This window comes from Numenius arquata, chromosome 7 (assembly GCF_964106895.1).
Source record: "Numenius arquata chromosome 7, bNumArq3.hap1.1, whole genome shotgun sequence".
NCBI lineage: Eukaryota > Metazoa > Chordata > Aves > Charadriiformes > Scolopacidae > Numenius > Numenius arquata.
Genome location: NC_133582.1, coordinates 47,150,832 through 47,174,991, shown reverse-complemented (window position 1 = coordinate 47,174,991; position 24,160 = coordinate 47,150,832). Strand labels below are relative to the sequence as shown.

The window sequence follows — 24,160 nt, the reverse complement described above, 5'->3', positions numbered from 1 at the left end:
AAGCCACACATTTCTAGTCAACAGTATCTTTTTCTTTCCCCATTTAACCTCCCCCGCCTCAAACTTCTCAGAAGCTGGGTAAGCACTGACTTTTAGCTGCAGATGCCCCAATCAACATCTCCTACAACTCCAGCAGTATCGTATCATTGCCAGCATACCTTTATACCCAGACTTCTAAAGCACATTGCAGCACACACCTTTCCACCATGTAACATCGCAAATCCAGGATACTGTAAGTTATTATTAAGCAACTGTTGATGAGGAATTACTTCTGGTTTCAAAAAATTATTAAAAATTGATTAAGAATTACACTGAAATAGAGATCAGAGAAAGTTAATGCCTTTAAAACAGCTTATGCATGAAGAGATTCAAAATGTTCCCTGTTTATAGGGTACTCCAAAAGACACCTGAAGATGTTCCGTTTAACTTCTTCAGATTAGTTCTATTAAGTCTGAGGTTTTTACTCATTAATTCTACCCTAAAATAAGCACTTTTATTCATTGCATGTGATCTTACAAATACAGAAGTACTTCTTAATTAATTACACTGGCAAGTCATTTCTCAATCTTTTTAATTCATTCAAACAATAATTTTAATAATGGACTTCAACTACTCTACTGTTTGAGTGGAGGATTTTATTAAGTTATCTACAGCTATTACTCTTCTCCCAGAGGTTCTGAGTAAAATCATGAGAAAATTACTTTTATCTTATTCCTTTTAAATTTATGCTGCCTTCTGCTTTCATATTATCAAATGCAGTTAAGCTGTTCTGCAATTCCTGTCATCTATTTTAAGTAATACAACGCAAGAAATAATTTCTGTCTTAAAGCAGTATCTTTCTCAGCTATCAAAATTATGAAGTGGAAAATTTTTGTTGCTTGGTGTCACTGGCTTCTTCTTTTTGCCTTTTTTCTTCCAACATAGTACACAGATTAGTCTAAAATAATTTTCTGTTGGGTTCCCACTCAAAATCTTAGAACTAGCATTTAGCTGAAACTAAATACAGGAGGAGTTTTGAATGGAGACTGGCAAATTCACTTTGCATTAGTCAAGTCCTGATGAACACCCTTCTGTACAGTTCCCCATCAATATGTTGTTCTGTACTAAGGGAGTGACACTACCTCTTTCTAATTCCCCTCATAAACTGTCTATTTACATTCGGAAGCAAAGTACATAACCCATCATACATCATTCTGTCACCCCCGAGCTGCCATAATCACTACTTTTTAAGATGCCTATGGCATAATTTTGATGCCTACGCTCAATGTGCATATGCAGTTTCCTGATAAAATCTGAATTTATATTTGTTTATATTTGTTGAAAGGTCATCAAACATTTATTTCAACGTAAGTTATTTTGACAATCATTTCAAATCAATACAATGGTTGGAGGGTTCAGGAAAAGGAACAAAAAGCTTTAAAAAAAACACTGATCTTGAGAACATCATTCCTAATTTTCACTTATTTTAAAATAAAACTATAGTTTGTACTTTGCATTATAGTCCTATAATAGAAAATTTCTTGTACACTTCAGCCATAGCCTTCCTCCAGTTCTCTGATAAAGACTATCTAATCTAAACATTCACTCCATACTTTATTCACAGCACTGCTATATCTGACCTCTCCTGGGTGGCAGTTTTTATTATATTCAATGAAAAGAAATTTAAACACGGCATTAATGAACAGAAAAATTGTATATGCTTTTACATACATTTGCGAATAGAGTTGAAAGCAACTCAAGACAGTAGCTTGAAAAGTGATTTCAAGCTAGATGCTTAATAAATCTTTTAAAAAGTAGGCAAATCTGAATTTATATTATTAAAAAGTATTTATAATGAATAATATATTTTTTCGTAGAAAAAAATCTGATGTTCTTACTCAGTTTTAAGTCTCAATTTCATATCACAGGCCATGACAACTTTAGGTACATAATGAACACTTTTTTCAAAATTAGTTTGATTTCCTAGCAAACCATCATATTTCCAAACATTTCTAGGTATTAAATGCAAGTTTAATACTTAGATAAATTACAAGACCATTTCAAGATTGCTTCAAAATTTATCTTAATTTCAGCTCTTCTGGTTATTACACAAGATTGTATTTTTCTTTTAAAATGCCTAAGTCTTCTATTATTCTTTAAAATATTTTAAAATCATCACAAGCATCTGTTGTAATCAGAAAATGGATTTCAAGCTGGTTTTCCAAGGACGAGATTATAAAAAGAAAAACAAACAAAACCAAAAACACCAGCAAGCCAACCCTAAAACTCCAAATTAAAGTCAATTACAATTGCTCTGTGCTGTTACAATCATGTTTTGCTTCCTAAAAACGGTTTCCTTTTCATCATAAGTTTTAAGGAAATGGTATTTAATGGTTCAATCTTTTAATTTTGGTGTTTGTTTTTAAAGTGAAGAGGTTTTCATTGTCATGTTTACCTATTCAGTACACCTGCAGTTTCAAGTTGGTTAAATGGAAGCAGTGAAACAGGAAATAAGCTGCCAGCAGGATGGACGGGAACTGCCAACAAAATCTTCCTGTTGCATCCATGGTATAACCTCTTCAAGGAATCCAAAGAACATCTCTTCAGTTCAGGCTCTCAGAGCTCACTGAGTTTTATAATTATCTCCAAGCAATTTTCTCCACATCCTGTTAAGTTCTCCCTAAACAGCTGTGTGTGCTGCCATGCAGCTGCGCCATCCCCTCCATTTAGAATTGCTTCCAACGTAACTTCTGTTGCACCAGAAAAATCTGAATAGGAGCAAAGATTTTTATCTGTTGGAGGAAAAGATAAACAATTCAGTAAGCCACTGCTCCAAACAGCGTGTAATGCTAGAATGCACATTAAAAAGGGCTAAATTGTAGTGAATATTTAAGGATCTCAGTTGCAGCTACTCAAATTCATGTCAACCAGTGACAGAAGAAAAAAAAAAGAAAGGCCACTGCAAATTTTTAATTATTATTTGTTTAGGGCTCATGCTCAGAGGACCTAGTCAAGATTGAAGCCGCTGCACACAGAAACATGTTTTCTTAGTAAAACACACAGGTATCTTCCATCCATTCTGTGTTCTTGCTAACCCTGCTCTGTTGCAGGAAGGGCTGTGTATATTAATAGCACTGGGGTTTGTACCAGTTTTGATTAAATGCGCAGTATTTTCTTGACCTTGCTAAGACAGACTGAGCTAGAAAAGTCAAAATGCATTTGCATTTAATTTTTAGTATTTGCACAGTGCTCTCCCCATATAAACTATTTATTTCCAGTTACACTTTTGCTGCATGATATAATCCATTATTTAAATTCCACACTTACCTCCTATCAGAGCAATTTCTGCTGTTGGAGAGCAAAGTCTCCACTTTATTCTTCCACTCTGAAATGTCTGACTGCTTGTCCTAACTGAAATGTTATCTATTTTTAGACCAACTGACTTGCACTCAAACTTCCAGCTGATGGAAGCAGAGGATGACCCCTCTTTTCGGGCTAAATAAACCTAGATGGAAAGAAGACATAGCCAGCATGTCAAAAACTGAGATGACCAACACACACCTAAATAATCATTGTAGCAATGACAAAATCTGAAGATAACACACTTTCATTCTTTATCAAGCCTCTGAACCTTTAAAACGGTATTTTGTATATAATATCATTCTGAATCCATAATTCTGTTCCATAGATAATTGTATGTGTCCATAGTTCTTCACTAGGGAACACCAATCTATTTCAACATGCTCCATACAGCCTAAGCCACAAAAATACCTGTTTATTATCTAAAAAGAAAGAAGCAGACTTCTGTTTTTTATATTAATGCACAGGCCCACACGTTATTATTTTGGTTGTTCAGTATTGCTGATGAAGACGACTATAATCAGTGTTTCGGTTCTTCAGATGCGTCTGCTGGCTGCACACCACTTCTCCTAGGACTTGACATGTCTTGGTTAAAGCAAATCATACACACTAGCCATATATAAATCCTGTATTAACATTATTCGAGCTGTTAGCGATTTGCACAATTTGCACAATTCAATGTAGTCCCAATGCTCTTCTAAACTTCACCTGGATGAACAATCAAGCTCATACATTAACATTCATTAAAGCTACTACGAACCCTCATAAGAATTCCATAATAAGCGTCCAATGACCCTTTCAAGTCTAGCATCTATTATCAGCAAACCAAGATAACTGACATTACAGACTAAAGAGTCAAAACTGCCATGATCCTTTCACAATCCTTAGTTAAGAAAACTTATCAAAATTTTGTCATGTCTAGGCTTCTGATTGATGTCATGCTAAATGCCCTTAGACAGCTCTTTAGTTTTTAATCTGGAAAGAATAACCCTGAATAAAATGACAATAAAACACAGCAGAATGTTTTACTAAAGATCACACTCTAATATAGAAATGTCATTGACAGACTATAAAACAGAATTTTAGTGCTACTATGGACCAAGCATAAAAATGTTAATTCTTATGTTTAAGAAAGCTAAAAACCACACAAGGTGTGAGGTGTTACACTGAAGATTAAATTGTTATATTTTCACAGGTAATCTGCTTTCATGTGAATATAATCTTAAATGTTCATGAAAGTACTGATCTCCACACAATTTTTTAAGTACCTCAGCTAGTTCTAGCAAGAGATTTGCCTTGATCAGATGCTACTGACAGGACACAGACTAGTAAAATGAGAGGGGAACAGAGCAATAACCTGCTGTAGTCCCCGACAGGAATGCTCAGTCCCACAGTTGGTAGCTGTTGCGGGAAAAGCCGTTTGCTAGCAAATGACCCCTTCCCCTCTTCCAGGCATCAGTTCTCCTCCTCTTAGATTCAGAGCGTATGACTCTTTTGCTGCTCAGTCTCCTGACAGATGGGAAGGAGTCTGGGCAGGGTATACAATAATCCGCGTAACTGGCAGGTTTTTGCCTTCTTGCAGATGGAACTGTAATATTTAGGATGACAATTTCTTCCTTTGGCTGTGTATCAAAGAGATATGATACACTATGAAGCTATTCTCCAAAACAAAACAAAAAACAAAAATAAATATTTTGGAGAGAAGTTTTTCAAGGTAAGAGTATTGTGTGGTAGACCGAAAGCATAAGTAGTAAGTCATTTTTAAAAAATTTGGTTCTTTAGCACAGATTTTACCTATCTTCAGAGAATTTGGTCATGTTTCTGAAAGACAAGCTAAATTTATTTCCAATTTCTTAATTCTGGCAATCTTACCTGAAACTTAACAGTAACATTTACTAACATCAGCTAAGTTTTATAAGCAGCAATAGACAGTTTGATGACAAACATTGGCAAGGGATTTTTATTTTACTGGAGTTATCATACTTTTACAGTAGATTTTATGCTTTTAATAATTGTTATCCTTACCATTTTCCAATCTGTTTCAACCTTTCTCCAAATAGACTCTGCCTTCCAAACACCTGCTTCCCAGCCAGTTATTTTTTCATTATTATTGGAAATCCGTGTATAACTATCTTCTACTATATTGTAGACAAGGTGGAAGAGTTTAGATGTCTTCTCTTTTTTAGAGGGAATAAAAATCACTTCTTTTCTTTTCTGAAAAGGCAAAAAATACAAGTGCCTTCATTCCCCAATACATTTCAGTAAGACTATGTTACTTTCAAACAGTATGCCATGGTATCTCAATTCAGTTTTGCTCCTAACTGAAAAAAAGAGCAATTTTTAAGAGACGTCATGGAGAAAAGCATTTCTGCAAAACAAAAGTTTTAAAGCAGTTTCCTACAATAGACCTGCACCTTTTCCAGAGGGGAACAGTAATTTTTTAAAATTTTCATATAATTATTTTTATAAGTAAATTACTAACAAAATAACATAAAATTAGCAAATTTAAGCGAGAGTAATGTTAGGAATAGAAAATTTATATGTTGGGTATATTTCTTGTACAATCAATAAGTAAATGGCTATTTTGAATAGCAAATGTAATTTTGTGAGTATTATTAGGTGCTTGTATATGACAGTTTACAAATCAACTTAAAAAAACTGAAGGTACACACTTCATAACTTCACAGGATTACTTTTTTTTTTTTTTTTTTTAAGATTTGTCATTGTTGTTATGAGTTTCATCAAAGCAGAAACTAAATCTTCTAAACTATGGAGAACTGAAACAAACTCTTAGTTTCTCAAACTCAAACAATGTTATGAAACACATTAATTTCACCTAACTGGTTCTATTTAGGATTGTCAGTCATTCCACATGACAGGATCACTACAAAATTGATGTAATGAGTGATGGGGTAAGTGACACCTTTGCATGCTGGCTATAGTTCTGGGAAACCATAACGTAGCATAAAATAATCGAAAATAAAATCTTGTTTTCAAAAATAGTCAGAAACATTGATTTGAAAAACCAATTAAGCTTATGATTTGAGAGATTATTCCATTTATACAATCCTAATTGCTCCCACATTCTTCTATTAACAAAAATAGATGGTCAAAACCTACTTAGTAACCAATAGTAACTAATAATACAAATAAACATTATTTGGAGTTTTCCCAACTGCTTTCAACTGCCTTAAACTTTCTAGTTCTGTAACTAATTAAAAGGGAAAAAAAGTATTTTTTATTAACTTGTAAGAGCAAACCACGCTTTAGATCAAGGATTCCCAAACATTTTTAGAATCAACGGACCACCATCAATCCTGAAAAATTACTTGTGGACCTCTACTGAATCCACATCAAACTTGCACCTAATGTTTTTGCAAGTTTCACTTTTTAAACTAAATCTGTAGGCTACCTACCTTGAAGTGCTATTCATCTGCAGACCATAATCACAGAACCTCTAGTTAGCTACCTCCCTCTAAGACAGTCACCAGTGCAAAAGTTAAATACCTCTGGACCAATTTCACCTCTGGCTACTCGCCAAGCCATTGAACCTGATGTCCTTCCACCATATTCTCCAGGTTTAGGTGTTTTAGGAGAAATAAATTCAACAAGCTCCACAATTGTTCTTTCCAAGAGCTCTCTTTTTCTATTTTCTGACAAAGATCGTTGTCTCTGAAAATAGATTTAAGAAACAATGTAAAAAATTCAGAAAAATGGTATTTGCAATTCTGCTCTAGAGTGACACCAACCGGAAAAAAAAAACTTGAAAAAACAGAATAACATTTAAAGTCTAGACTTACTGTTAGAAACATTAATTTTATACCACACATGCAAATAATAGATCAGACATAACTGCATGGTTATTTGACAGCAGTGCTTTTTCTGTGAACTTTCATGCACCATGTGGATTTCCTTTAAAATAAGGTTTGTACAATGTTTATAATACATTTGCTTAGATGATAAAACACTTCCATAGCATATTTTATAGCTATTCATATGTATTCTGTACCATAGCTGTTCTTGATATTTTTTAGGGGAAAGAGAAAGCAAGCATAATTTTTGGGTCAAACTTTTCTTCTCTAAGATGGAATGATTTGGTTGGCAACAGTGCTGGTTTTGTGATTAAGTACAAACAAAAGATTCAGTTGGTCTCTGAAAGAGTTATTTCACAGTGACTGATTCTACCATAAACAAACTATTATATTCATATTTTTGCAGATATAAGAAAATTGAGAAAAAACATATCATCTACACTTCCAGGTAAATTAGCGGAAAAGAGAAAGAATTATATGACACGCTTTCCTTGCTCACATGAATAAAGCCATGAGCATTTTTTTTGGTACACGACTTCAAAAAATTGAGAGGCTGGGGTTTTGGCTCCATGATTTTCATGTCAAATACACAGAGCTGATATATGAAGACTTTTTCCTTAACTGTGGATACACCCACACAGGGTTGGAAAATTAAGTTCAGCATTGAGTATGCAAATGATTACACATCATAATTTTTTTCTACTTTAGCGACTGCCCAAGGCATGCACACTCAGCCCACCAGCACCTGAAACTTCAGGCCAATAAGTATTCCAATTATCTCAAAAGCAGTCCTGATCCCAGAAAGTTTTGCTAGTCAGGATCAGAAAAGAGGTGTTTGAAGGCGTTTTGTTCCAGACAACAATGTGGAACTGGATAAAGGGAAGTAGATACAGAGAAATGATGAGAAACAGCTCTAGCTCAACAAATTCCAGCTGCCAAATACCAGTTCTAACACAGCAAGGGGGAAATACACCTCTGCTTGTGTTGACGGACGACAAGCAGACTGACTCCAGCAGTTCCTCGTGAAACACCAGGCCTTCCTGAATCTAACGCTTGCTTGGGCACTTCGGATACCCACATGCAGTACTACGGATCTCACTCCAGCTCAGAGGAAGTTTGATATGGCTTACCCTAAGCTAACTATACCAGTCTACAGTTTTCTTCAAGACATTTTGAGGTGGGGAAACCCAGTGTCAGGGGTGATCACCACTGAAAACAGTGATGCCACACTGGGAATTAGTTGCCCTTGCTCTGCAGCTGTTGTAACAGTAACTGGGGAAAAAAAAAAAATGTGAAAGAATGGTGCTTCAATACAAAAGGGGCATTTCATAAGACAGGCCTCTTCTATATTTGATACAAGAAATTAGTAAGTTCCTCAACTGTAAAGACTACAAGTATCCTAATTCTTGTCATCTCCCCATGCTCCCAGTAGACTCTTGCATATAAACGCTAGCAGCACATAAGACATACATAATGCTCAGACACTGCAGAGATCAACTGCCTGCGCTGGGAAAAACCTCTAACTACATTTCCTACAAATGACATTGGCATCAATAGCATTCATGTACTGGAACACATTCCAAGAACTCCATTATCAACTGCCATGGCTCAAACTTCCTGCTTTTATTTTTTCTTAAGGTATTGCCATCTAATATGCTCAGGCCTCACCTTTCTTTGGCAGACAGAGGGAACAGGAAAAGAGATTGTGAACTACAGCTTCAAAATAATTTCTGTATCATGTGTGAGTTATGCTGTAGATGCCTCCTGAAGGACTTTGTTTTGGGAGATGGATAACCTGTGATTTACCACTGCTGGATAAGCAACAGATAATTTGAGGGTAGAAATTGAATTTCAAACCTTTAAACAAGGCATATTGGTTCATCTCACATCAATCACCATGAGATGGTCACAATTCAAGCTAAATTACTAGTTTTCCATTTAAGAGCTGACCTGGCTGTAGCTTTAATCATTCACAATCACTACCAAAAAGACACGGCCTGGAGCAAATAAAAGATAATTTGTTCCCTGCCCCGCCACCCAATTTCCAATGAAGGTAGTGAAAGTTCAGGGTCTTCTCCCTCCTTTCTATAGCAGTAACATAAAATGGACTGGAATAGGGCACTGCCTATTGTAGGTAACATACAATGGACTAGAATAGGGCACTGCCCACACAAAGCAAGCAAAGAAAAGCTTTGTAATCAGGGTGTGACTTGGTTCTACAGAATAACATCAGATGGTTGGTAATCCAGGCTACACACCCATTTAGGAATGCCTGATCCAAATAAAACACAGGCAGTATTTCTGAGAAGTAAAATTGTGTACTGAATAGATTAAATTATCCTTGCCTCTTGCATTTAACAGTGACAGTCACTCAACATCCTTTGAACTGTTGTGTTGTCTCCGCTTGACCACTAAAACAGACATGCAGAGAAATAATTACCAGAGCCGTTGCTCTTTATGCAGGAAACCACAATAATGATCTCTCAGATTCCATTTTCACTAACATTGCAGTATAGGCGATAATGTATACTGCATACTGTGCTTCTCTTTAGTTGTAACTCAGAAGAATTGTGCTTGAAAGATGCAGTGCTGGAGCTCTGCATCAAAAGATACCAGACTATAATATAATCCCTCCTCGTGGGGAACCAGTCTCCAGGAGATGATGGGAAAAGAGAGTGATGTAGGCAGAGGCCTCCACTGCCTGTTATCTGCTGATAGGCTGCAGTGAAGGAAACAGCATACCAGCTGAAATAGACTTGTGACTGGGCAGCATGATGGAAACCTGCTATAGCATGTCTTGATGGTTCTAGGGATGAGCTGCCTTACCGCTCTACTGACTGCAGAAGCTGAATACGACATGGAGATCCTCAGACAGCAACTTTTTTATGCCCTCTTGATTCCCAGTGCATTGTCACATTAGTGTGAACTTTGAAAAGGCCCTTTAACTAAGACAAAGGTAAGAAAGAAAAACTGTTCGTTTAGCAATCCAGTGGCATATTGCATCTAATTCCCTGAAACCCAATTCCAACAGACAAAAGGAAAAAAAAGAAAGGAGTAAGAGCAGTTACTTACAGGGATTAAATTTATTATCAATTTAGTAAATTAAATTAATCTATCATATTCTGAACAGCTACTGGGCAAAAGAAAGCATGTGTGGGAGGAGGGGAGTGCGAGTATCATTCAGTTTGTAGAAAAGTTTGCTCCCAAGATCTGTTGATGTACAAGTCTACTCCAAAGACATCAAGAAAACATATATACACATGGTGTACAGTGTGTATATATATACACACACTGTATACACACATTTGACTACGCAAAAGATAATGTGGTAATCCTTTCACATACCATTCTTTATATTATTTCACGTAAGTACAGCACAGAGACTGATTCTTCTGTATTCAGTATAAAATGAGGTCTGTATAGTTAGCAGCATTTTATATTCCATCGTGCATGGACATTCCTAGCAGGTTACCAAATGCATTCCTTTGTTCAAGGACTTCGCATTCTCAAAGACACTTATGTTTCACTTACAGAAATCCATTTAAGAAAAGCTACATACCGTTCTATTTAGTGCGTTAATTGTTTCACGTAACGTAGCTTCACTGAGTGCTGTCCTTCTAGAGAGTACTTCTTCATGCTTACAGCTGTATCTCCAGGTGACATCCACAACCTCAAGCACAAGTTGAAGAAGAAAATAAAGCAACCAAAAATTGCCATGTATCTTCCTTCATTTAAAGGGGTTACTAATCAAAGTTTGTTTTTCTATAATAAATAACATCCCACACTTGCCCCAGGGCAAATTTGGTTTTTATTAACACCATTACTCGTACCTCATCTTTGGAGAATGCAATTATGTAGGAGAGCTTCTTTCCCCACCCAGTTTCATAGAGAAGAGGTTTATCACAGACGTTTTCACAGGGATCACAGTGAAGCCATCTTTTCTGAGATGAAGAATATACTTCAGTCCACACATGATCTGTATAAGAAAGACCAAGAATAAACAATGAATTATAAGGATAGATCCTTTCTTCTAATACTGTGAAATATTGTACCTTTTGCCAATTCATTAAATTAAGGAACAGATGAAAGAACGTGTTTTCTGTTCATCTACATTCAGAAAAGTTACCAGAGCTTTCTTTCTACCATAGTCCCTTCAATCCAAGTGAAGACTGTAACTTTTTGAAGTCAAACCTTGCTTGCAGAACTGTATTTCATCACATCAGGCAAGACAGGAAATTGAATTTATATTGTCTTTGTTAGCTGAACTGCATAACTTTATATGCTGCCTGATGGCTAGTATAATCTGAGAACCATAAAATATATAACCTCATTTTGCATAGCTTTGTATGAACATTATGATATTCTAGAATACCGATACCTGTACAGTCCCAGACATATCTAGCTTCAAATCCTACAGCTCTGCAACACAGTGTAAAACAGTTAGCCCACTCGCCACAGCGTCCACATCTGGTTTCCAGAAGTTTTTCAGGGTTATTATACCTAGAGGAGAAAAACAAAATAAACTCAGAATAGTTGAAAATACATTTCACCTTTCAAAATCTTTACATTATGACTGTCCTTGTGATGATTTAGACAGATTTCAGTGTGATTCACTCCACAGAAGATAATGGAAATGATTGCTGTACTGCACAAAACAAGTGTGAGCAGAATCCTACTTTCACTTTGACTCATATGACTCTACCACATGTTTATAGCAGCACTGAAATTAATTTGTTCTTTTCAGTTTTCAAAACTGACTTAGACTTCATCTTAAAATATGATTTTTGTATGCTGGTCCTTCTGAGAGTTAGCAAAAATAGAAAAAAATTGGATATTTGCTCTTTTCCCATAGACTTAGCAGAAGATGTATGATTTCCCAGTGAAGTGAAAATTTTCATTGAAATAATAAAAACCTACCTACATACTATGACAATATTAACATACTTTATTTAATTATCAAATTAACAGTAAAAATAATAATAATAAGAAAATCAGACAAGTATTCAGAACAAGGCCACATAAAATAAAGCAATATTTTGTTTTTAAAAATTCTTTATCTTATAGAGCAGTTGCTGGTTCATCAACCACCCTATCATGTTGCTTAAAACAGCTTCTATAATCTTTCAACCAACAACTTAGTATTTGTTCACAAAAAATACAAAAGCAAAGCTGTTTCTTGAAAGACGAAAAAAAAAGACAAAGCAAACCTTTGTATGCTCACCTTGGGAATCTATTACAGAACTGACACTGTTTGCAGTAATGATTTTCCACTCGACTGGCATTCCACCTTAGCTCATCATCAGAAGGCAACAGGTAGTCACTTTTAGGCTCTGTCTGCCCACCACACCTGCTGCAAGGAAGATTATTTACCCAATGAAAAAAGTCACTCTTAAACCAGTCCAAAAGCTCCAACAACAAGAAGTCCTCTTCATTCACATGTGCACCTGTGAAGTTTTCACAACACACAGTTAGGCCAAATGGAAAAATAATTTAGTTGAACTTTCCAGTGCCTACATACATCACCATCTCTGGGCCTTTATTTTTATAAAAAGACTTCTCAATGTAAAAGTTTCGTATGCTAGTTAAGCACACACAAAAAAATCTAAATTCTCAAGACTGAATACCATCAAACTCTATATCTAAAAAACACAAAACTACACTCCTAAACACTACAGCTAGAGTGAGAATAAGGAATTGCTCAGAAAAACAAGTTAGATATACAGTGAAGCCCAGTGAAGTTCCTCATGCCCCTCATTTTTCCAGGGCTTCAGAAGAGAATGTGTTCATTCTTTTTCTACTCCTAAATATTCTTTTCTTATTCTTAGCCATTAAACTAGGAATAACAATTGCTTTGATTTCATAATCCCAAAAAACCACACACCGGCAGCAGTCCAGGCAACCAGGTGTAATATGAACAGACTTTCTACAAAAACAGCTTAATTATTGTAGAATGTCTACATATACCATGTGAATAAAGCTGAATTTGTTTATAAATTCAGCAAATAAACACCTTTGTCAGCTTACACAAGCTAAACACAGGATGTCTTTATTTTTCTATTCTAGCAGATGTCACCACACTAGGCCACCAGACTCTTCTGGCCAATTTTCCTGTGTTTGTAACAGGTGTTAGAATCTACTCACACACTGTCACTACTCCACCACCTGGAAATACCCCCACTTTACCTAATTAACAAATTTAAAAATCCAGTCTTCCAAAAGAGTTCCAGCCCTTCTAACTCCTTAGAGTCTTTAAACGTACACTCTGCTCCAATGCCTAGAGAGATACTCTTCCATCTCAGATTCATAAACATTCAAATAAGTCCTCCTATTAACTCCATCCTCTCGGCCACAGTGCAATCATAGATATTAATAACTGGTTATTTTATGTACTACAGCTTGCTTGTAGTCACAGTGCAGGCAGGTCTGACTAATGAATATGAAGACAAAAATAATTTATAAAAATGCTGTTTAAAGGAAGTTGAAGGAAGTTGTACCAAATTTGTGTACTAGCTCCTTTTTCAGGACAGCAAAGAAAGACTAGGCAAGATGTGCGTTTTACTTATTTAAGCTCAATTCACATCTTCCTCTGAAGCTGAAGTAGTTTTTGGTATAAAAGACTCTGTGGGACCCCTAACTCTATTAAACACACACTGCCAACACCATGAAGCACATGAGAAAAGATCATCTGTTAATCAAAGCAGATGACTTTAAATGTACTTTAAATTGTACTTTAAATTGTACTTAATTGACTTTAAATTGTACTAAAATTTCAATTTTTACTTGTTATACGTGAAAAAGATCTGCGCTGAAACACTCAGACACAGAGTTACTGCTTACAGAATGGATATGCTTGTATATTCAAAGTTTCTGCCAAAAACTGAATGAGAAGATTTCGAGCACAGGCCATATTCTCTTTTCCTGGATAAGGACATATAATCCAGAACCCATCTATGAAAATATGACTGCTATCATAGGAATATTCTTCTCTTGGCTTGCAAAATCAATCCTTCATGAAAACATCGCGTGGAAAGGACAAATGTGATTTAATTGAACAGAAAACAGTTGGCTGTGACATACAGCTATTTTTGACTGCACAATCCATCCTTCTAATGGAAAGTGATAAAAGGGAAAACAGTAAAAAAAAGTCTGTACTTCTGATCAAATGATCATATTCTTCCTTGTCCTGGTTTGAGGCCAGTTTCTGTGGCCAGTCCAGCCCAAACCACAACATTCCTAGCACAGTCTTTATGAAACAAAAATGCGTATTTTGCATGGTAAGGGAAGTCCTAAAAAACAAGTGTCCCCCAGTACTAAGCAGTTATTCCCACAGGTAAAAGTACTAAGTACTACGAGTACTAAGCAGTTACTCCCACAGATAAACCAAGGAAGTTGAAAGGGCCAATTAACCATACATCTCATACACAGCGCATTCCCGAAGGAATGTTTCTTTTTAAAAATGCTTTCAAACTGTCACAATCCAGAACAGTGGATTTCCATCCTTCCTCTTTATTTGTATCTAAATTAAGGTCTGGAAGCCATTTTGGACATATTGGCTCGATGGCTTGGGAAGAAGCACCTGGAAACACCACACTCCTCCTTCCTTCCTGTTTTTAATAATGTGCCCAGTGGAATTAGAGCAGAGTCTAAGAAGTAGGCTTGTCTTTATTTTCTTTTTTAAAGGAATTTAAATAGTTTTCATTTATTACTACTAAGCCTCTTTTCCTGATGGCATTGTCCTACGCTGCTGAATGAGAATGCTTTGCACTTATTTATGTGGTTTCCTACTTCCCAGTATAGCTTTATAAAAAGAGAAAAAATACTAAGAAAATCCACTGTCAGAAAGTTCACTCATGCCAAAGGCACAATTACATATTAGCACGTGACCGTATGACACATCACAGTCATTTATAAAAAAGATGAGATGCTTATTTTTGGTTTGCAAAATCAAGTTAGCAGAATTGCTTCAGAGTCTTCTATGAAAGATTAACAGTGAAAAGGATTTTTTGGTTTAAATATGGTCTTGGAATCATTTTTTTTTTTTAATACTTATCTCATACAAGTAAAATTTCATTATATTGCAGAAACAAATGTAAAACTGTCACTTGAAAATAGAAATATTTTTATTTTGCCAGTCATTTTTAACTGGCAAAGACTTTGTACCTTCAAAACAAATCTGCATTCATGAAAAAAATATAAATTTTAGCCACTGATGCCACAAATATTTATGCCTATATTTCACTTCTAGCTCCAAGAGGATGGCATGTGAACAACGTTGTTCATTTAAACATCAGCAAGAAAGGTGGTTCTTTGTATCAGGCTGTTTCTCGAAAAGGTCTCACACAAAATCTCACCAATAAAATCACTTAAAGAGAAGCAGTATTTTGAAATTTTATTCTGAATTTGGAATTGTAGTACATATGGGAAAATTGCACTCTGACAATTTCAAAAGAATAACTACTCAAACAAGAAGCTCCCCTCCTCTTGTTGTAGCTATTTCACTCTAGATGCAAGGAATTTGAGTACGCGCTCACCCAATTTCTGTCCCCAGCATTGTTTCCTACTAATTCAGAAATTAACAGTTCAAAATTTCTATGTGAAAGCAATAAAGGATGGATTACAAAAATGAAATAAAAAAATAACGGAAGGAGAGAGAAGAGTAGAAAATCTGAAAATTAAGAAAATAATTCTAATTTAGAAACAGCATTTGGAACCTGCAGACATATGACCAAATCCACACACTTAAAGCATAGTAGGTCTATGAATCATCCAGGTGTTTGAAATAGCATTTCTAGTTTCTTGTACAGTATAGTTTGGTAGCATTACCTTTGTCCAGTCTTGTAGCTTGTGCTAGCTTTTTCTGAGCCTTTCCTTTCAATTGCTGGAGGGGAATTGAAGCTAGTGCTTTCTGCTGAATAGAAGGATTCTCATACATCAATACAAGATGCTCAAAATTTGTTTGGAGTGTTTTCAGGATATTTGCAGCCTGCAAAAGGATTTTCAGTCACAAGATGATTTATGAACCTTAAGTCAGAAGAGCCAATTATGACTAAGTCAGTCCTAATTCTTTACTCATAGTTACATTATATATTTCTTTACAGGTAAAAATGTTTATTTGTAAAGATATTAATAAAAATTACAGACACCACTACCCAAAATGTAAAGCCAGCCTTGTCATCTTTGAACATTCTGAAGGGTCTCCTGAGTGAAAAGTGTATCGATTCAGAGAGAAGATACAACTGTTTTTAAAGACACTTCTGATGGCAAAGTTTTTGACTTACACACACATACCCCATCCCCACGCCCCCATTTCTTTTGGGCACGTTTTACCTGAAATCCACAAAAGAATCTGTAATTCATTCCATTTCCTGGTCACCCACCACTGCACCAGTTCGCAGAACTCTCTTATTGATGCATGCTGCTTTTCTATTTCTTATTCGTGAATGCTGCTCACTTATTTCTACTTCCTTCTCTGACAGATCAACACCGATACAGATTTGAATAGATAGCCCTCTGACCATATACTGAACAGTGTATTCCACTAGAAATCAAATACAAGAACTCGACTTCAGTCAGTTATTCTAAGTGTCACTTAGTGGCAACTACATGTTGCACCCAACAAGGTACACCCGTATCTACTAAAACAAATAGCTAAAGTTAATAATAGCGGAGTTAGTAGCTGAGCAACCTATTTACTCCCATTTAAAGGGGGACAACACAGAAAGTGAAATGGGATTTTAAAATTAAGAGTCTGGCATATTTTGGGGTGAAGTCTGTGGCACTGCTAAATTACCTTTTCTCTACAGTCGGATCACGCTTCAGTATTTAGTCTTGTTAACTACCATCTTTGTTTCATCAAAAATCCCACACTTTCCTGAGATGCTAGCAGCAAATGCAACATAATACACAGGTGTGAGCACTCTTTGAAAGGTAATTTCTTTCAAAGGAATATTTAAATTAGGAATGATTATTTTTGATGCCGGACAGTACTACAGGACCAGTCCTTACTTTTCATAACTGCTGAAACAGAATAGAACTGGTTTCGCTCTTCCTGGAGCTCATCAGCTGTAGGTAACTGGTTTAACATCATAAACCCAATTGTGTTCAGATTCACTTTAAGTGATTGGCAGTCCCTAACTTCCCTTATTTCTGTTCTTTCAACTTGCATTAAAGATCTCCATGTTCTGTCAGCTTCCTGAAAGAGCGTTCAGAGATATTGCTCAGCACGGCAGGAAGTCTCCCAGATTCTTTGACAATTCAGATTTTCCCACTGGCAAACACCATCAGTGTTACAGTAGTGCTTAACTGGTTTCATGGAAGCCACTGTATACCAATTATGCAAACATCTAGAAGTGTGGTGAACCTCATTGCAAATCTAAGTTTGGAAACCTCTTTCCTCCTATAACCACTACGTCATCAGGAAGGGAGCAGAATCCATCCACCAGACTACTGACTAGCCAGAGCTTTCCTTTCTCCGAGTTTCAAGAATGCTTTATGATAAGAAACGCAGAAGAGACACAGATGAGGCAAAATAATGATGGTTTAGGTCCCTAGAACTGCGCCATTTAGGAATACTCCTGTGCTGTCTTAAATAGGCCACTTCTTTCTGTGCTTACCAGGACTCCCATGAATCACAGATGTAACACACAGGCAAGAAATAAAAATGCTTGCACTACAAAAATCACTCTAAATCTCTCTGACATCTGACAGCAGTGCATACAACAATAATACAACTATACCTCTGCAGTATACTCACTGAAAAACAAAACACCTAATGCTGTGCAAACAAAATGGCCAAGTCATAGCCAGAAGGCATTTTATGGACTTCCTTCCAATCATTGCAGACTATACAGACCAAATTCAATGGCTCGGAGATCTATTGGTATAATTCCCTGAAGAGATCAGCTGAAATACAGCATTCTGAGAGACTGCTAACATTGCATTAGCAATGTCTCTAAATTGTAGTAAGTTTGGTCCCACCACCTATGTTGAATCTCAAGAAGCATGGAAAAATAATAGTTGTGGAAAAATGGATCCACAACTCCGATGACTAGCATAAATGAGGACAGAATAACTACAAATGAGAGCTATTAACCTCATTGTGTCAACTTGAAATTTGCAACATTTTTCTCATTAAAAGGTGTATTGATCTTGCAAAGCTTTAAAGCTTCCAGTACTAACCAGTACTACAGCATGTCACTCTAGAGTTTTCATAATCGCTTCCAACCACCATTGCAGAAGTGGCTGAAACTGTAAAAACCAAGAAGATGATCAAAAAAACCAAACCTCCCCAAAACCTCAAACAAATACAAATAAACCCAGTCAATATATTTTAAAGGCAACTACTAGCATGCTAACTTGCTCAATATTCAAGTGCCTACAACAGTTCCTTTCCCATGCTCTCTCCTGATAAGCCATCACTTCAATCTATGCTTTGCCATTTCTCTTCCACTGATCTTGGGTAGGTATTGGGAAGAAATCGTATGTCATAGTTCAGCATCTAACAATATACTGATAATATAATTTAAAAGATACAAACTCTGCTTAAGGATGTATAAGAAGCGAGCTTTTGGAAGGATTCATCTTAGACCGCAGTGACACTGGTTCTAGGGGGAAAAATCCTTTAGGAAGTTAAACTAAAGCATCCTTCAAACCTTCTATCAAAAGGCATAACTTCATTTTTCAAAGTTGTTTGAGGTGTTAAGAGTCTTCCTCCCATCAGGCCAGTTAACATGAGATGAAACGATGCCTCTCTGTCTTGATAAGGAACTTCATCTCGACCTCTCGGAAAAGGGAAATACAGCCTAAATAACTATAGATTTGTCCTTGCCTGGCTAAATTCCCTTCTCTCACAATAGTCGCATGTTAAAAAAAGAAAGCCCTTCTCACAGGCTACACAGAGAGGTCATAATGCGTGGACTGAGATGCCAACAACTATAAACATTACAGTTGTAATTACATCCTGGTTTTTTGCTGGCTCTCTAATACAAAACACAGTATACAGCCCCAGTCTTAGCTTCCCACCTCTCCCTCAGTTCCCCCACCTTGCTGTTTCCTTCCAATACAAACCAGCTTTTTTTCTGCAACAGCCCGATCAGTAAAATATTTATGGACATCTTCAATAAAATCTCTTCCTAAAATTCTATTTATGGCATATTTCATGTTGAAGTATTTCATAGAGACTGCAGAAAACACTCAAAAACTTCAGAAATCATTGGAAAATCAGAAAAACTCCTCTAGTCCAATCTCCTGCTTGAAGCAGGGTTAGCTATAAGGTCAGACCAAGTTGCTCTGGGCTTTATCCAGTCAGGTCTTGAAAACATCCACAATTGGAGACTACAAAGCCTCTCTGAGCAACCTGTCCCAACAGTTAACTCTTTTTCAATCTTTACACTCAAGGCTAGTGCGCCTACAAAGTTTTCAGGTTATAATTACCATTTCAAGAGATTGCACAAGTGATGCTTCTGGTCGCTGATGGGCAGGGGCAAGAACAGAGTCAGCAGGTCTTGAAGGCTGATGTGCAACTGTCTGAGTGCTGGCCACAGTTTCAGAGGATCCTGATCTGTGGATTTGACTTGACTCATTCAGTCTGCTACTCCTCTCTCCAGCAATTAAATCTCTGATTTTACGTAGCTGCTCAATCGAAGCTTCCTTAGGGAAAACCAGGTGAGTTTCTCCCTGAAATTTAGACAAATTAATCCAGCAGTTAATGCAGGTCTAAGCTAGTCAGTGGTTTGTATCTACAGCTAACAGTGGTATCATTTACTGGAAGTTAGCACACTAAGGTTTGGCAGGATTCAGCCTTCAGATTAGGTCCCTTACAGCAGAAACTTGTAGGTCTCTCAAAGCAGAAGCTATTAGATCAAAAACCTATAGTCAGTCTAGAGAAAAAGGGCTCATAACAACATGCTTTTGTTAGTAACTTATTTTGCAGAGCCACACGCGGACAACACAATTATGGTTTGGCAGAGACAGCAGTAACAGCAGAAATGAACAACAAACACTCAGTTCTCACAGTACAGCAGCAAAACGCTTTGCCACCCAGGAGTGTAGCCAATGTTGGCGGAAGAAGCCTCTAGAATGGCATCTGCTGGGATTTCTCTTCTATACCAATATCTTTTAGGTTTTACAAGTTTTCAGATAGGAAATATTATTCTTATTGAGACCTGTACCCAGCTTGATTTCTGTGTTGCCATTTTTAATCGTAACATGATTACTGGTAGCATAACAAAAGATTAGCAATTATGACAGAAGCGAATATCAGTGTACTTAACATGAAGAAACAGGTTACTAAAAACATGAATATCCTGAAGCATTTATACTTTAAGAGTTTCAGTTTCTACCACTGCAGCACTTCTATTTATTAAACTGAGTAACCTGTTTATCCACAGTTACCTTAGGTCACTTGACATTGCAGATGCAGTGCTTCACTTTAACACTTACAATCACCACAAAACTAAATGAAATGTATCAATACAGCAGAAGAGTCCTCATTTTTTAATTGAAAAAGTTGGCTTACCAAGCAGAGACAAAAGTAAGAACAATTTTAGTTGTCGCAGTTGAAGAGAAGTTTGTGAGCTCCAGCCTCAATTGACACAATAACCGTAACACTGAGCCAAGATGCTCTTAAAGATCTGACAGAAGTGGGAATAGCACTTTATAATGTGTTTAAAATGACTCTGTTATTACTGCTGGAGTGCTTCACTACCTCTTGGCTAATACACATCATTAAAAGTCATCTCCTGAACATTGGCATGAGAATAAATCCGCAGACCATTTCTCCCTCTGCAGTCACCATTTCTTTCAGCATATTATTTTTTTTTAAATTAGGACAACTACACTAATTAACTTTACCCAAAGAGAAGGCAGAGGTCTCATGACAGCTGGACCTAAATAACCTAATGTACGTACCCATACAGAAGTGTGGCATCAAACAGACAAATTAAAGCAAAGCTAGAGCAAGAGCTTTGCACCATTAAACAAGAGTTGGGTTTTCACCCCAGCTCTCCTGTAATTACAAAGGCTGCTTCTAGCTTAACAAGCTTTGGCAATTTAAGTTCTACCAAGACAGGGACCACTTCAAGACACAAAGCAGTCTTTGAAATACATCTTTTTGACTGCAACAGAATCAAGATTCACTCAGGACTATTTTAGGATACAGTCTTCTAGCTGGTTTAAATGGGTAAAAGTCCCACCCTCCCACTAGTGCAATAGTCTGTTGCCATCCACTGCTGACATGACAACATGAGTACTTCCAAAGCTCCACTGTGAATTGGCTGAAAAACACTCTTGTTTTCGTTTTGGGGGATTAATATTTAATCAGATCAACTTCCTTTAACTAACTATCTAACTCACTATGGGGCCAGATAAGCCCTACTCATGGTAGGAACAAGCAGCAGAAGAACAGGACTTAGCCTCCCCCACCCCCCCGCCTTCCAAATGATGATTTCAACACACAGATTTACAATATGGAAACTACCATCTGATGATGCAGTCTGTTGTCCGCCTAACAGTGAGCTGCTACTAAGAGAAGGGGTTTTCACGCCATTTCCCACCATTTCCTTTGTGCCAGTATAGATACATATCTGGGCACTAAGCAAACTAGTAGGGTGCTAGGCACAGATCAGCTTAGCTCTACCTCCACCAGATTTCTGAAGTAGCTTCATCTACATTTTCTGTTGGTTAACTGCAGATATTTGCAAACAAGGACTGAGAGAAAATTAAGAAAGTAGCAACTGGTTTATAATCTAGTGCCTTGCAACTGGGAAAGGAGGGAAAAAAAGTCTGATTTTAAGTTTTAGTGTGTAAAATGATGAAGACATCAGAAATGACTAAATTATACTCACCTCTTGAAATCCCATCTCAAATAAACATTCAACTGCTCCTCTGACAGGCAACAGCCTTGTGGAAAATGCTGGATTTCCAATCCGAATTAATCTATATTTTTCTTCATAAGGATTCCTGAAGAAATTGAAAGCTTTAATTATTAAGTAAACACTTAAAAGCTGGGGAAGTGTATTAAGCAACATTAGTAATTCATAAGAGATTTTTTTTAAGTTTAGCTTCATTCACACTATGTAGGCAAAACGTTAAACCCATCTAAAACTTTGACTTAATTCACATCCCTCTGCATTTAACTTTGAGAGTTACAAAATTGGCTCTAAATTCTAGTTTGCAACTTAGGTTCATAAATATGTTTTGTAGTCCTAGCCAGAAGGGCTTAGTCTGCAGTGACACTTACAGACAACTTCATGACCCACCGTCTTCTCCCCCCACACACACCACAGCCTTCTAATGGAACTCCTCAGCTTGATGCTGGATGGTTTTCAGCCCACCACAGAAGGTATGCTAAACTTCCTGGTACACAGGTTAAAGTACCGTGGTCTCTGCTTCTTGAAGGGCTACCTCTCAGTTCCTCTTTCAACTCTTTTAAACCTTTTTCTCTCACCTCTTTAAGCAGAGTCAGGCCAGGACCCACTGTTCTCTGTCACACAGCACAGCTTTTGCAAGTGGCTGACAAACCAGATATAGACTGGGAGAGGCAGCTCATATGTCTTGAGTTGCCTGAAGCTATCAAGGTCAATCACACATGTCGGTGTATATATATAGTCTACAGAGCCACCTTGCAAAAATTAAACTATAATTAACTCACTCTTGGTACCAGTCTTACTAAGTCAGAAAATAAAGGCAACAGAATAGCCAAGTTACTATTTTAGCATTACTTGTTATGCATCCACTGATTTTTAGGTGCTTAAATGCTTGCAGAACCAGGGCCAATTGCAGGCTTTTCTGCTTAGCATAAAAAACAAGTCCTCAAAACAAACCAACAAGCAATGAATCAAGAAACAAAAATCCAAGCCACTACACACGCCTGTGAAAATTAATCTTATTTTTAAGTGACGACAAAATGAAGTGAGATGTTTCTGAACTTGGATATTACATAACCGAGTCGAATCACGGGGCTCATCTTCGAGTCGGTCGGTCTGCCCGGAATCCCAGAAATAAATGGCTGCGTATGAGCATTTCATGATAAATTGGCTCTCCAGCTGCATTTAGTAACCCAGCAGGAATTGCCAGCTTCACACGCTGGCTCTTGTTTTCCCACAGACGCGCCAGCCAAAGGGCCGGGCTCGCCAGGCCGCTGCCGCCCGGCCTCTGCCCGCGCTGCCCTTCGGCACCCACGCACGGCCGAACCGGCGAGTCACGGCCGTGGAACCGGGCGCTGGCCCCACGGCGGGACAAGCCGAGCCCCCCTCGGATCCCGACCCCGCGGGTCCCCTTCGGGACACGGCGGCCAAAAGCCCCGCCAACTGCTCGCCGCGACGCGGGGCAGGCGGAGCGCGGGGCTGAGGCGGCAGCTTCCTGAGAGGACGGCGGCCCGCCGGGCGCCTCCCGCCCTGCCCCGCTCACCGGAGGATGTTGTCCGCGTAGGTGAGGAGGAGCCGCGAAGCCTCCAGGAAGATCTCCCGCCCGTTCTGGCAAAGCTCGCTCACGGCGGGGGAGACTGGCGAAGAGGAGAGACCCACGGCGGCCGCCATCGCGCCCACCCCCGCCTACTCCGCGGCTGGGCAGCGCCAGCGGAACTTCCGCGCTGCGCTGGGAGCGCGCCTCAACGCGCATGCGCGGCCGGGAAGGGGCGGTCATCGCCCTCAGGCCCCGCCCCCACGCGTGTCGGGCGGGGCTTAAAGGGCCAGAGCGGGCCCGAAGGCGGGATGTTATGGCAGCTGCGAGAACCCAAAATTTCTGTCTCTGCTTTTTCTAGGCGTCTAGTTTGTGCTGTTAGTGCAAGAACCGCGGCGAAGAGTCTTGTACTTTTTAGGTCTGCGGTGCTTTTCTTTCTTTCTTTCTCAACACCTGTTCGAGCGAGTCCAGAGGAGGGCCATGAAGATGCTCCAAGGGCTGGAGCACCAATCCCATGGAGACAGGCTGAGAGAGCTAGGGTTGTTCAGCCTGGAGAAGTCTCCTGGGAGACCTTATGGGAGCTTTCCAGTACCTGAAGGGCCTACAGGAAA

The 24,160-nt window shown here is 38.0% G+C and overlaps 1 protein-coding gene across 2 annotated transcripts; it reads right to left on the bottom strand.

Annotated features, from left to right (window-relative positions):
- Window positions 1-473: 473 nt before the first annotated feature.
- NGLY1 (N-glycanase 1) lies at window positions 474-23,764 on the bottom strand. Of its 2 annotated transcripts, none has more exons than XM_074150250.1 (12): window positions 23,559-23,764; window positions 21,995-22,109; window positions 19,584-19,826; window positions 15,975-16,134; window positions 12,373-12,595; window positions 11,530-11,651; window positions 10,982-11,127; window positions 10,711-10,821; window positions 6,847-7,011; window positions 5,365-5,553; window positions 3,307-3,484; window positions 474-2,771 (listed from the first exon to the last, which is right to left on the bottom strand). In XM_074150250.1, exons 1-12 carry the CDS (start codon window positions 23,684-23,686, stop codon window positions 2,596-2,598), a joined length of 1,956 nt encoding a protein of 651 aa, XP_074006351.1. In that variant the 5' UTR covers window positions 23,687-23,764; the 3' UTR covers window positions 474-2,595. The 2 variants fall into 2 exon arrangements, with proteins under 2 accessions (XP_074006351.1, XP_074006350.1); XM_074150249.1 differs by having other exon boundaries at window positions 15,975-16,146; window positions 23,559-23,686.
- Between the last annotated feature and the right edge of the window lie 396 nt (window positions 23,765-24,160).

Bases quoted from the DNA above. Each gene is read 5' to 3' on its own strand.
- NGLY1 (XM_074150249.1), bottom strand. From the start codon at position 23,686: ATGGCGGCCGCCGTGGGTCTCTCCTCTTCGCCAGTCTCCCCCGCCGTG. The intron at 19,827-21,994 runs GTGAGTATAATT...TCTAAATTTCAG, and splicing joins TTGAGATGGGATTTCAAGAG to GGAGAAACTCACCTGGTTTT. The intron at 16,147-19,583 runs GTAATTATAACC...TTGTGACTGAAA, and splicing joins TTGTGCAATCTCTTGAAATG to ATCCTTTTGCAGGCTGCAAA.